Here is a 15,087-nt window from a genome sequence, read left to right on the forward strand (position 1 = left end):
GTATAAAGTGACATTCTCAAAAATTCACTAAAAGACAGTTTTGTATATTAGGAGCAGGGCTAAGAAGATACAGTATATGCAGGATCCAAGCTTCACACAAATGAACAAATGCCTCAACTTCAGTGGAACTGCTCACACATGTTAAGGTAAAGTGCATGCAAGATTAAAATCTAAAAATTATTTTAGTTCCTGCCAAATCCAACTGGCTTATTCTCAGTTGTTTCAACACCTCTGTAGTCTTGATTTGCAGGAGTTAGTTCGTACAACTGAGTAATGAGAAGTTTGAAATACATCAGATAAAATCTTAAAATACTTTTTAAATTATTTTCATTCTTTCTGCAACTTGATTTTGCATTCAGACCTGTGTAAATTGTATTTATTCATGTACCTGTAGGCCAATTGCAGGAGGGTTCTCTGGCAGCTATATTGTCCCAGAATGATGCATTCTGGGGAGAGATGATTGGGAAACAATTTTTCCTCAGAAGAAAATTCAATAAAATTGAAGTTATTTTTAATCTATTTTTATGCTACTTGTCAGGTATTTTGTTTTGTTTTTTTTTTTTTTTTCAATTTTCATTTTGAAATATACAATTTGGAGAGATTAAAATGCTGAAAAATCAAAATTCAGCGATCAAGTATGATTCTGGAGTGGTGTTAAGAGCTGAATTTTCTTTGCTTTTTGTTTGCAATAGAAGCCAAAAAGAACATGTTATTTTAAATGACAACAGAAACAAAACAAAACAAAAAAACATAATATAAGATTTGTATTTAAATCACAAACTTCATCTATCAAAATGTACTTTCCCTCAGAAAATGTGTTGTGGAAAACCAGGTGGCTTTAATTCTAGACCGTCAAGAATGAGGAATAGTTCCCAAGGCCACACAGAAGTTTTACACTATTTGGAATATTCCTCTTCTGGAGTCCTTCCTTTGCTTTTGACTCCTTCAGGACAAAATGGCAGTGTTATCTCATTTTAAGTCAAGTGTAGCCATAAAATTGTTGACATGCTTAAAATTAAACATGTGCTTCGAGTTACTTCACATTTTAAGTTACTCCTTCTGTATCTCACAACTTTTCAGAAAGGAAGTATGAGCAAAGAATGAGTAAAGCAAGATTCTCACTAACTGTTCTGCGAATAAGACTTACATGAGCAACTTATACCTAGCCCAAAAATGTTTGTGTTTTCTGTTTAACCACTAGCAGGCCTAAGCACATATATTCTACAAAGGTATTTGACTAAATGATAAGGCCCAATGCGCTTGCAGTCCATGCCTTAGCTCCCTTGTGTGCAAGACAAATGGAACACTTACCTGTACTGCTTAATATTTTAAGAACTGGTAGTAGTAAAGCATTATGAAGAAATTAAATTTTGTTTAAATAGTTACCAACTATCATTCTGCAGCAACTCTAGTATCTAGAATAAACAAATGTAGCATGCATAAAAGCCTATGTCTATACCTCGGAAAGGTTTGAATTTGTTCTCCAGATCAAACTCTTGTCTTCCTAAGCGAGATAAATCAACTCTGAGATCAGGACAAATTGCATATTCCTCCAAGGTTTTGCTGATTTGATAAATTTTATCTGAAACTGCATCTGGAGCAGGTCCTATAAGAAAAGAGAGCATGTTGTTTCATTTTTTATATTTTTTTTTCAATTTTTAAGATTTACCAAAATAGTTTGCTACTTTAAAAAAAAAAAAAAAAGTTTAAGAATGTATCAGCACTATTGAAGAATAAGTCCCAAAAAAGAACACTGTAGTAAAATATGGTCTTTTCTTACATTGTAACACATTTAACATATTTTTGGAAAAAAAAAATACAACATGGAAATACAGTGTAATCTCACTCAATGCATTCATAAAACTTATTTAAGTCAATCATTACCCAGGGAAAAACAATTACAGCCAACTTTCCTTGGGTTTATTGCTCAAAGACTTCGACATTTTTATTTCTACAACATCTCAACATATATATTAATGGAAAAACTGTCAGAAACAGTTTCTGGTATTTTGTAGGGTTTTTGCAAATGCATACCTGTGAAGCTGAGATAGTTGGGTGTTTCACTTAATTTCATTCAGAATAGATTATCATTAATAAATACTTTACCAGATTAACAGTGTTATTTTCTTTCAGCTTCCCTCCAATGGCTTAATGAAATATATCTTTGTTAGAATTCAAAATAACTTTATCGCTTGACAAGCAATTCTGACCTGGAACAGTTAGGTCATTGAAAAACAGAAATCACATCTTACTCATGCATTACTTTTATTACCAAATCCTGAAGATTGACTATATTTTACAAAATTTACTGACAATCTGATAAAAATTGCAGGCTTGATGTAGAAATTACCACCTAAGCTATGCTGTATGTAATACAAGATTTCAAAGTTACAACAAAAGACTATTCTGGCTTATCTGACTCTTCTTCTCCTACACTTCCACTCTGAAAAATGACTTCCTATATTCTCTTTTATGTTCACTCTCTCCTGATCCAATGTCTCAATCTTTTCACCACTAAATCCCCACCTCCTCTAGCAATGCTGCTGTATTCAATGCAGTTTTGCCACATGAATCACCTTGCCACATCTCAGATCCAGTACATCAGATAGTCCAAGGCAATACAACAAGTAACAGTCACTTAACTCTTTACTTGGCTTAGAAAATGACTTCTTACTGGTCTATTCCAAAACTACCTGTAGGGTGAGGACAGGTTTAATTAGCTCTAGATCATCCTCGATGAATGGATATTTCATCTAGAAATACTTCCAGCTAAGGCAATCCCATAGTGTCACTCTGCATTCTCTCCTACAACTACAGAAATAAGCCTGTTTGCCTAGCCAGGATCTGCAAAACAGACTGCATGAGAACACTGAGCAACAGTAGCCTCCCCTAGGAGCTTGTTGTGGTGCTCAACTATTCTCTGAGACAAAAAGTCTTGCCTGGTGCTTAACCCACATTTTCTCAATGACAAGTTAAACCAACTATTTTACATTTTGTCCTTGCAGATTATCATAAATAATTGAACCCTGTCACCTGTGCTTGAGAAGCACAGGTATATATATATTTATAAAGGTTTAAATTTAAAGTTTAATAGCCTTTTTGAATTTTCTTTAAAATGGCAAAATACACCACAAAAAAAAATGCTCCACCAACTGCTACCTACTTACCAAACAGATTTTAGGTGGTACATGGTATTTTGAAGTTTACAGAGTGCTAAAGCATCTAACAGTTTGGTTCTGGTGTGTTTGTGCTCTACCCCTGGCTTTCTCACTGTCTGCCCTTACATAGTCCCTTTAATCTCTCTAGGATTCAAGCCTGTTCTGTTTATAAAATCCCACTGGTTTAACTATGCATGTTTTTCAGTCAAACAATAGACAAGGGAGAAGCATCCCCTTGTCAAGTCTTCCCAGATTCACAATAGGCAAGAAAACATTATTTTAAGGGCACTTTGAGATTTTCAAAAGGAACGCACTCTACATTTATGAATTATACAAGGTGTCGGCAATTGTCGCTGTGATGTTTTATGGGTGTGCACAGATCTACAACATAAAACATATACAATGTGTAACATAATTACGTGTGAACTTGCAGATTTCAGAAAATGAGACATCAGCTGTATACACAAATTACATTATTCAAGAGTAAAATTTAAACTATTTAACAATAGTGTTTAACAATAGTTAACTAAAGTGGTACAACTCTCCTTTGATAAATGCAGTTATTTTCTGGGTAAACATGAGAAGTTCTTTCTTCTATATAAGACATGTAAGTTATGCTGCTTACAGCACTTCTGAAATTAAACACTTTAAAGTAAATGCCAAGACAAGCAACACAGAAATACAAGCAAAACAAAGTTCCTTCATCAGCATCTTTATAAAAGGAAGAAAATTGTTACAATGATCTGGCAGACTAAGTAAAATACAATAAAAATGGGATAGTAAAACTCCATTGTAGAAATCTTAGCGATCTCACAAGGACTTTAATGAACGCTTAATATTTATTGTACGTATGCATGCAAACAAAGGCACTCCTACCCCTGAGAACAAAAAGGAAAAAAATAGTGTTCTTTCTAGTTCTAACAGAATAACCAAAACCACTAACAGGTAAAATCAGTTGGACTGTATTTTCATCAAACTGAGATGCAATGTGGTAACGCATTAATAAAAAAAGACCCACCTCCATTAGCAACCTCAAACTTGACTCCAAACTCTCCTCCAGGTCCCCCAGGACTGTGGCTAGCTGTTAGAATAATACCTCCAGCTGCTTTGATCTTTCGAATAATACATGAAACAGCAGGTGTGGATAAGATACCATTCTGCCCAATAACCAATCTGCCAATCTAGGTGAAAAAAGAGGTTAAAATATTCTGAATGGTACTAAGTTCTTGAACATTAATAAGCAAACACACACACACGCTATACACACACACAGTATAGATGTATACAGTGGCTAAGATGGAAATATAAATTCCTGCTATGGAACCTATTCGCTTGCAGAAAAAAACACGTACACAGGTTGGTTGGATGCTACTCTGGAGTGTGAACAAATATTGTATCTTGTAGCCCTGGTGCAGCAAGCACGAGCATAGGCCCAACAGTGATTTGCAAAGCTTCCAAGCACAGTACCGGGGCATGATCCTGTTATCAGACTTTTCAAGCTATCCCTATGAATCAGCAAAGACCCTCAAATATCAGTATAGTTTACGGCTGACTGTGTGGATACAGTGTGTGCAGGGCTGGAGCTTCAACAAGCTAAGAGAGAACAGCAAGCAACTTGCCTTCATGGAGGAGCCTTTCAGTGCAATCACAAGTACTGAACATACTAAAACTTGTAATCTCTAAGTCACAACTCTGTAACCCAAATATCCTTGGATGTCCTGCCCCGTAGAAAATACTATTTCTCCTTCAGTCATTGTTTACTCTTTGGCTATTCCAGATGAACAGGCTGCATTTCCCAGGGCAGAGCTGAGCAGAAGTTCTCACCATCCTTAAACTAAAAAAAAAAAATGCTCTCAGGTGGTGTTATTAAACACTGACTCAATGTGTTTGGTATTATGTGCAGCTCTACTGTGTGGTTCCAATTTCAAAACCTTCCCTTCATCACCTACACATACTACAGTTTCAACTCAACATAAATAAACTAGGAGCCAACTAGAAATTTACTTACAGAGAAATAAAAAAGGTTCTAGTTCCTGTGAAACAGGCAAGTAAAAAAGCATTGATGAGAGGGGAAGGTTAATATTACAGATGAGAACTGAGGCAGCTCTATATAGAGCTTCAGAAGATACTGCAAAATATTTTTAATAGCCTCACCAAGACAAAGCAAACCAAACCAAAAAAAAAAAAAAAACAAACCATAAAACCACCTATTCTGTAACAGTTCAGGAAGGTTAAAAACAGAAAGGGGGGGGGAAGGAGGGAAAGAGAAGGAGAATACCAAATCCTTCACATTCCCTACCAAAAAATAGGGAGTTCAACCTCAGATTTTTTTTTCTACTTTAAGGGAGATTTTATGGCTTTACAGTCTGTGTGGAAAAGCAACAGCACATGAGATGTCACTACCTGCCTCCTCTGTAGAAATACTTGTTCCTTATATAGATGATCTTCTGAGTCCAGCACTTGTGTGAGGCCTTTAACAGTTATTTAGAGGTGGGATTCCAAATAGTTTCAGAAAAGCAAAGGATAGACAATTTATTAAGCCTGTTACTGTCAACCATTTTAACAATAAAGAAAGACTTCCAAATCGAAACAATCAACTTCTAAATGGAAAACTAGTTGTTGTTTTTTCTAACTCTCACAAAACACAGAACTACGGTTAGCTATTTCTCTTTCACTGACAATGACAAGACCTGTTTTCAAATTAAAAAAAAAATATATATATATTCAGAACAACATAGTCTATTAACTGAGGTTTCTATCTCAAGATCTTGTGCTAGGATGACGTGTTTATCCACCCTGATCTCTTTTCACAGTTTCTGCAGATAATTTTGATTCCTTGGGATCTTTTTGCTAGAAAACAGGAAAGCTATCTAAATCATAAGTAAAGTTCATTGAAAACTTTCAGGGTTCATTTGATTTACTGTTGCTACTACTAGGAAAATGTTTTGTCTCACTGCCTTTTTTTCTCCATGGTAGGGGCAATTATGAAGGAAATGATAAGAAATAAATATAAGAAACCAAAAATTGCGGTTTCTCATTATTCTACCTTAATTATAATATTTTCCAGGGAAATGTGTATGCTTTGGGGGGAAAATTATGCAAATAACAAAATCGACATTTTGTTTCAACAGATGTTTTTTTCTAAGTCCTTCCATTGGCATGGTCGATTGGTCAAGGTGGGGCATACGCATGGTTAACACATGTACCAGATGGCTGAACCTCATTTCTGCTCAGTTCAGTGGTATTGAACAATTTTATTTCTTATTCAAGACTAATAATATGGTTTCATTAGCCTAAGATTGAATGATTAAGAACAATACCGTCTTCCTATTTGCAAAACCTGAGAAAAACATTTGATTATTTGTAGAAGAACAAAACACAGTAGTGATTAGTTCTCCCTGAAGAACAGATTAAATGTTGTGCTAGTGCCCTGTGACAGCATTTGCTCTTGGCAGACTCTGTATCGCTTTCTGGCTCTCTGTCTCTCCGGCCTTCCCACTCCTGCTTCTCCCTGAAGGTAAAACTAAGCAGTAATTTACAGTACATGTGTTTGTCAATCTCTCAATTTATCACAATTTACAAATCTTAGGAGCAACAATAAAGGCATCTTTCTTCCGCTTCTATCCCCAAGCTTAGTGAAGTGGCTGATTAAATGTTATTTCACTGATTACAGAACAAAATTAGTATCTCTCTTAGTGACTAGACAACTTAGCATGCATGTAATGTTATTGCCATCTTTTACAACTACTTTAAATCTCCTAATGTTACATTTGCATTTCCTTTATTCAACTGTTTTGAATACTAAACTACTTCAAAAATAGTTTATATACAACGCTACTTGTTACTGCAGAAATGTAATTCCTACATTGTGGAACAAGGAAGACTTATTTTTATAAAGCAGAAGTGTTTCCAGTTGTTGTGGGCTGACTTTTGACAAGACACACTTTTGCCTCAGAAAACACATACGGTAAAACACCTTCAAAACTCCTCCAGGAGGGGCACTGAAATCACTAGCTGTTCAAGCACATGCCTTGAGGCACTTTCAGAATCAAGTTCAAGAAAGAAAACTTTCAATTAGCCGCATTACTTACTGTTTTATTTATACCAGTGCCATGTAAGTAATTTGATAGAGAAATACAGATTTTTTTCAAATTATTTTGAATTTGAATGTGTCCTTTTATGGGTTCTTTTCAGTCCGTGAAGAAGTTTTTGGACAAGATGCCATTTCTTGCAAGACTGTTGTGTTAGTAGTGTCATTTAACCATTATTGCCAATTGTACCGAAGCTTTAGAAAAAACACAGAACATTAGTTAACAGGCTTTAACAAACATTCTTCCAGCCTATACCATGTACATTTATTATGAGAAGGAAAGCATAATGAAAATAAATATTGAAAAAAAAAATGTTTTGAACATTTTCTCTCCCTTTTTTAAACTATGAAGCCTGTAGAACACTAGAGCAATGACTCAATCTTCCAAATACAGCTGTCAGAAATGGGTGCCAACTCTTAGAACGGAATTGTGTATGGGTAAGCAAAAGGACAAGAATTATATTTTGCAAAATGCTTGAAAACAACAGAGCTGAATCTATCTTGATGTATTCAAGTACAAATACATTTATATTTGAAAACAGGGTATATCATGAATTCTTCTGTACTTCTAAGCAAGGTTTAGATTTGTGCTTTCAAGCCCACAGAAACTACTGTTTGAAGTAAGCAAAATATGTAGAGTATTCAGAATACACAAATTACCTGGCATTCTCTCTTCACTGTACCTCCATTTTCTCCTGTTCAACACAAACCATCTTTCTCATTTTTCTGGATGCCCCAAATTAATATGAACAGGACTACTTTGTTTTCCCTTCAACATTTGTCACGAGGCTATTGTGTGTATTCTAATTAGAAATGTTATTCATTACACTAATTTCCATACTGTAAAAATACTGTAATATTTAGTATTCCAAATTAAGGATGAAAGTGAAATTGTATGTTATAGTACACAGATATTTTGTTTGTGGTGACCGTTGCAAAGAGCTTTGCTCTATATGAAGGTCTTCAGTGTTTCTGTGAAAATCCCTGAAGACACTCCTTATAAGTGTACACATCTTCCTCTCTTCTCTTCATTTTGGTGGCAGGAATGCACAGCCTCATCCACTCTTGGCCCAGTTGCTGTTCATTTTGTCTCTGAATCAAATATTAAACTGACATCTAATTAATTTTAAGTAATGAACTCTCAGATTTACAGACTTCACACAATCTGGGCTAGAACAGAAATGAAATAGGGTCTGTATACTGACTCACAATTAAAGTTCCAGTAATATCCTTCTGAAAATCTTGGACAGTTTCATAGCATGGAAAGACTATCTTTGGAATTCAAAAACTTGCATGGCTACAAGATCACAGGCATGTAATGGCTCTTCTAATACTGTGCCCCATGCCACATTCTATTTTGTCACTCTGCTTTTAGTAGCAACAGCAGCAACAAAGACCATGATCCTCAGCAAACTCAAATGGCCAAAAGAATAGTCGTCCTAGCAAGTACTTTAAAAGAACATTTTTATGCAATATCACCACGTGCAGCTGTGCATTTGCAGACAATTCAGTCGATCAACATGGAGTCACTTAATGCTTTTTTATTATTATTCTTTCCAGTAATCTCTCCCTCACATGCCGCAGTCAATTAAACTTGAAAGAATACAAGAGAGTAGATTATATCCTGAACAGCATGGGGCAATGCCATCCGATCTTTCACTACAGTATCTTAATGATAACTGACTGTCAGGCTCAACAAAGAAGCAAATATGTCAGTCATACAGGTGCAGGAAGGAAAGGCGAGATTTTCACGGAAGACCATGGGAAATAAAAACAACATGATATTATAAAGACAACTGGAAAATTCTTTGCCATCTCAAACCTTTACAGCATTATTAGCAGTACTCTGTGATTCCTCTGGGATGTTGCTATGACTTTCCATAGACAAAGTATGATCATCAATTCATGCTTCTGATCAGACCCTGACATAATTGTTTCTCATTTAAATTTATCCTAAATTATGCATCAAAAATAAAGTGCCACATCCAGTTGATGGGTCTAATGGAATACTTGCATTGAATTTATAGTGGAACTGTGTTACATGTCATGGAGTTTTCTGCCTCAGTTCTTTCTGATAAGATACACGGACACTGCTACTGACAGGACACAGGTGAAAAGGAAGATAGAGCCTCAGATATTCTCCTACCATCTCATTTTGCAAAAGTGGCTACTGCAAACTGGAATAGGACAGGACCTGTCTGGCTTTCTTTACACTCCCTCACGCTCCCGTGACGTGCAGTCCCTTAGCTAAATGAGTTTGCTGCAAACCCATCCGTGCGCTCCATCAAAGGGTGACCACTTCCAGCTAGCCTATACCCATTTTTCTGAACAGAAAGATGCGGTGAACCATGTGCAGACTACAGTTGCATGGCATGGACCACCCTGTAGCTGTTGCCAACAGCAGAAGCCTCCACAAGCTGCAGCTGTGGAGTGTATACCTGCGACCCCAACTTGGAGGGTGAGAGCAGGAGGGACCGCTGATGACAGGAAGGCAGGGCAAGCAGTGGCAGCTGACTGGGCAGGGGGCCTCAGCTCATTCCTTGTCCTGGGGCCGATGCCAACTGTGCTCGGCTGCTAACACAGGGAGAATGCGGGGTGAGTCACCGAATTAGAACAAGGGGAACCTAGTGACTCTAAAGGGCAATACTTTTACAGTTGATAATAGAAAATCCCCTTTATTTTTATACTCAGCAGGCACAATTAACCATACGGATCAGTACATGTCTTGCAGGACAGAGAATCAGGTTCAGTTTCTGAGCACTATTTGGCCATCACCCTACTGGAATTCTGCTGCAGGTAAAGGTTTTAAGTGCAGCTTCAAGGCTTCCACACTTTTCATATCATCCTGTCTATGCCAGCTCACTTTTTTTCCCCTTGTGATATTGGCCACGCTCCTTTTAGTGACATTCACCTCGCCCAGAGGGAAAGATATTTGCCCTCAGGAGTATTCCCTTTCTCTCTCCCCCCCCTCCCCCCCCTGGCCAAGTTATCCAGCATAGCACTGAACAATGGCTTCAGGGATGTTCAGATAATTTCCCAGCTGTCACATTTTAACAGTCATAGAATAAAATGTGCAATTAGTACTCACTGGGGAAAAGAAAAAAAAGTGAGGCTTATGGACTTACAGTGTGCTGTAGAGAGATGAGGAAGAGGGTGCACAAGGTCGGGATGGCAGAGAAGGGATGGAGCACATGGAAACAGGAAGACTTTTCAATGTCAGTGTCACCCCACCAACCAGCCTCCTGAATCTCTAAAACTGTATCATTAGTAAGAGTATTGTGCTTTAATTCACATATTTGTGGGAACTGTTGAGCACAGAAACTCTGTTTATTGGCTTCAGAAAACAGTCAGGAGAAACTGTTTCCAAGAAAGTTGCAGTAACTTAAGAAAAGAGGAAGCACTATTACAGCAAAGTGCCAGCGATCTGTCAAATTGGAAACCTCCTGAGGTCAAAAAGGCTTAATCTGCAGGGGAATGGGGAATGTGACAGGAGAAGTTGGAAGGAGGCAAGCTGACAGGAAAATTAGCCAGGAAGGAGTCCGGAATACAGCACAGTCTGGCTGAGAACCCCCTGCTCTCCTAAGCCCTCAACTTCTTGCCTCCCTCAGCACTTCAGTCCTTGTGGTCACCTTGCAGCCCTAACTCACACTGTCCACACAAGGGACACGCGTGACCTCAGGAGAGGCAAAGCAGCTCTCGCTGCAGGGCTGCCGCTTTAGCTTTCACTGTGCTTTATCCTGCCCTGTCAGCAGACAGTTCCAGCGGCTTCCCTCACCGAGCCAGCTGGAAGAGGGGCCAGGGGAAAGGGCTCCTCTGGGCCTCCCATGGGGCTCCCAGCAGCAAGTTGTGGCACCCTGCTGCTCCCCACAGCCGGTGCTCGCTCCCCATGCTGCATATCCTGGCGGGTGCCCCGAGAGCCTTCCTCGCACCCGGTGCCACTGAGACTCCGTCCCGTGCCAAGCCCTGCATGAACAGCGAGTTTACAAAGGCACCTGGTACACAAGGCAGCCAGGCTCCCTGAAACCTCAGGTGCTGCTCAGCGTGTGTTTGGTAGCATCGGACTGGTGCGACCGCAATTTAGGGATAAATTAAAACTGCTCGTTGTTTGCAACGGGCTGGCTAAACCACACAGCTCGTACTTGACAGTAATGAGAAGGAAAGATTCAGACACACGGAAATTTGCTTTGAAGTTGAATGACATTCTGGTTATGAAATTGGACTGAATGTAAAGAACTTTGGGGAAATTTAAAAAAAAAAAAAAAAGATCAAGTCAATTCACTAATAAAAATGTGATAAAATTGTATTGCTTCTTTTGCAAGACCTGAAGAATCAAATTAGCCACGAAGAGACAGCAGTTTCAACTCTGATTTAAAGTGAAAACTTTGAGCCTACATTAGCTGATATTTCCAACTAGAAAGCTGGAAATACATACAAATAGACACATAAGTGTGTACTATCAGAAGATATAGGTTCTCTTACTATTTTTTATTTTCAAAATTGAACAAAAGAAACCTGTAAACCATCTGATTAGAGTTATCTGTCACTGTTGTCTTCTTGTATTTCATAATTTGTTCGTCTGGTGAACAGGGAAGAACAATTTTTCCTAAGGTGCAGCCAAGGTGCTGTATTTCTCCTGTTTCGACAATATTTTCCCGTTACGTCTTTAAAGGATCATGAGTACACGCTTGACACCTTCGTTTCCCACACACTTATTTCTAATTCCGCCACATTTCTCTGCCGCGGGGTCAAACGCGTTTTCCAGCTCCCGCGCCTGCCCCAGGAGGGGCGAGGCGTGAAGCGAGGCGGCGGGGCCGGCAGCCCCCCGGGGCTCTCAGGGACACCTCGGCTACACCCTGGGGCACCACAGCCTAAGGGGCGGCGGGGCCGGCACAGCCCGGGGGCGAACCGCGCCGAGCCGCCTGAGGGGCGAGCCCGAGCCCTGAGGGGCGCCGAAGCGTGAGGCGGCGGGCGGCCGTTGGCGGGGCGGGAAGGGCCGCGGGCGGGCAGCCGTCGCCCTGAGGGGGGGCCGCGAGGGCGGCGGGGAGGGCTCGCTGGTCTTACCCCGTTGGCCGCCGCCATCTGGACGACGATCTCGATGGCCGCTCGGCTGAAGTACCTGCCGTCGCTGCCCACCACCATGGTGCAGCCCTGGCGGTCGCGGAGGTCGACGGAGGAGAGGAGGCTCTGCACGAAGTTGGGCAGGTAGTTGCGCTGGCTCTCGAAAAGCCCCGTGGGGCGCCGTAGCCCCCCGCCGCCCGTCGGCCGCTGGTCCTCGTAGGGCGCCGTCTGCACGGTCAGCACCGGGATGGGGGTCCTCTCCATGGCGGCGCCCCGCCGCCGCCCGCCCGGCTGTGGCTCGGCTGGCGAGCGGCAGCCTCTGGCGGCCGGGCTGGCTGGCGGGGCGGCGGCGGGCGGTGCCGCCCCCCCCCTCGGCCGCCGCGGGGTCGGGCTCCCTCACGGCCGGCCCCCCGGGACGGAGGCGGGCTCGGGGCCCCGGCGGCACCTCTGCCGTCGGCCAAAAATAGCCCTGCAAGGCGAAGCCGAGCGCCGCCGCCTCCTGCCAGGACTGTAACTGGAGGCTGGGGGCAGAGGGGCGGACAGCGCGGCACACTTGCGCGGGGGGATCACGCTCTGTCAGCGCCGCAGCCGGCCCCGGCAGTCATGTATAGTCCCGGGAGGCACTATCGGCAGCCGGCCGTGCCGTCCCGAGGGAGCACAGCCCCGCTCCGGGCGCCAGGAACACCTGCATCTGACCCCGAGTCCGCTCCCTCGCTGGAGGTGGTGGTGCCCCGTTTTGCGGGCGAGAAAAGAGAGGAGCAAGGAGTTAATGCATAAACACCTTCTTTCACTACAGAGCCTGAAGTGAGGCGAAGGGATTTTTTTCCCGTGTTGCTCACAAGCAAGTTTCTTAGATAATAAGCGAGCTCACAGAGGGGTTTTCTTTTGTTTGTTTTCACAGCAGGAGTTGAGTACCACAGGAAGGGTCTAGTCTGACAGAAGGATAACCGAACATGCAAGTTTCCATCCAGGCGTCTTTCCTGTGAGGCTAAGCATCCCTCTGAAACAGTCTTTCACTTTGAAAAAATGTCAGGTATTATGTATTTCCTAGAGATGTTCATTGACTCAGTCCATTCACGTGAGTGTTCATTCTGCTTAAAATAAACGCAGAGATGCTAGCAGTATTGCAGGGATGTCTGACATTTCCCAGTATAAAAGCAGTGTTTACAGATGCTTATGGCTGTCAAACATCAGCTGAAATTTTCCATCCAAATGCTTGCTTCACACTAGGTCCACACAACAGTGTTGTGTGTGTGTGTGTGTTTTGTTTTGTTTTGTTTTTTTCTTGCCAGGGCAGCTCTGTTGGCTGGAGAACTGGAAAAAAAAAAAAAAAAAGTCATGCAACCTAAATGTCATTCTTGTGCTTATGAAATCCCTGGATAAGTGTACCTGAGCAGATAAAAAAATTTGTAGTTCACTGGGTTCACTTTCGTGGAAGCATTCTCAAGGTCTCCGCTAAAGAGGCTGCTCAGAAACTGCTCAGAAACTTGATGGAGTGTCAAGGCTCAACAAGACATGTTAGCAGCATTACAAGAGGTGACCAGGCAACCAAGGAGTAAAATGCTTCTGTCTATTACATAGTCTAAGTGCTCATGAAGCGAGACTCATGAGAGTAAGACTCTCAGTGAGACTCACCTGATGAATGGTAACCACAGTAACTCAGTCATGCTTTTGAGCTGTCTCTGCAGACCTCTTGGTGGTTCGGGCAGACTGTGTATGGCATTTTTAAAATATGATTGTCTACTACTCATCCACCCCGTTGTGAGTGACCACCACCTTCACAGCAGAATGCTATCCATGCCACAGTAGGCAAGGCCTAACAGTTTAAATAAACTTGCCCACTGAAGCAGGTAGGAATTTTAGCTCTCTTGAAGGGTCACTTACATTCTGGCAGAGGGCCAGTACTGCAGAACAGATAGAAGGAAGCAGTAATCTGTTCTCTGTTAGATCTCCTAGAGCTTACGTACTATGGTCTATAGTAGAGCTATGTCAGCAAAGCCATTATTGCAGGGATCTCTCTGTTTAGATGAGCCCACATGCTGGCCTTTTTGTGACAGTGGACGATTTAACAAATAAATCATTTCTGAAAAAGAAGAAGGAGAAAATGTTTTTCCTTAAGAAAAGTCCTAAACTTACCAGTGTTTGAGAAATTCTAGTGCTCCCATGCTCTGGAACAACAGTAGAAGTGGGGTAATAATATAATACTTCCAGAGGGTCATCTGTGTGTTTAAGCCTGTGAACTAGGTTGATGGTTGGTTGGTTGTTTTTTTGTTTGTGTGTTTGTTTGTTTGTTTTGAATTCAGAAATCAATGGAAGAAAAACTAAAGGAAAAGTAAATCTATCCAGTATTTCTTATAAATATTAATTCTGCAGAAATTAGTGACATTTATGGCTGTCTGTTCCAATCAGAATGCATGTTAAATAGCAAAAGGAAAGTATAGAAATGCCAGTTCTCACACTCCTAATGTAAACAAGGCACAGTTATAGATGAGGTGGTTACACCTTAAATAATTTTGGGCATTACCAGTAATGCAGCCACAATATATAGGCTGCAATAGTGAAAACTGAAATTGAATCAGGTAACTGACATTAACTACAGCAACAATTCAAAGAGGAAACAGCAACAAAGCTAGAAAGCCTTAGAAACAATGGATGATAAGTTCCAAATACCAAATAAAGGAATACACAGGATCAAAGTAAGAAGCAAAGTACTAGTCTTCGAAACAGGGAAATGACTGCACATTTTGTGCTTGTAGGAGAAATGCATTCAGCGTTTGGAAA

The 15,087-nt window shown here is 40.9% G+C and overlaps 1 protein-coding gene across 1 annotated transcript in view; it reads right to left on the minus strand.

Moving 5' to 3' along the window:
* PGM5 (phosphoglucomutase 5) overlaps positions 1-12,655 on the minus strand; it is an 83,907-nt gene extending 71,252 nt beyond the window's left edge. The window contains exons 1-3 of the mRNA XM_035565869.2: positions 12,310-12,655; positions 4,177-4,339; positions 1,460-1,606 (exon numbers count right to left, since the gene is read on the minus strand). Coding sequence (XP_035421762.1) covers positions 1,460-1,606; positions 4,177-4,339; positions 12,310-12,570 — 571 coding nt within the window. The 5' untranslated portion in view covers positions 12,571-12,655. The remainder of the gene's footprint in view (positions 1-1,459; positions 1,607-4,176; positions 4,340-12,309) is intronic.
* Between the last annotated feature and the right edge of the window lie 2,432 nt (positions 12,656-15,087).

This window comes from Cygnus atratus, chromosome Z (assembly GCF_013377495.2).
Source record: "Cygnus atratus isolate AKBS03 ecotype Queensland, Australia chromosome Z, CAtr_DNAZoo_HiC_assembly, whole genome shotgun sequence".
Taxonomy (NCBI): domain Eukaryota; kingdom Metazoa; phylum Chordata; class Aves; order Anseriformes; family Anatidae; genus Cygnus; species Cygnus atratus.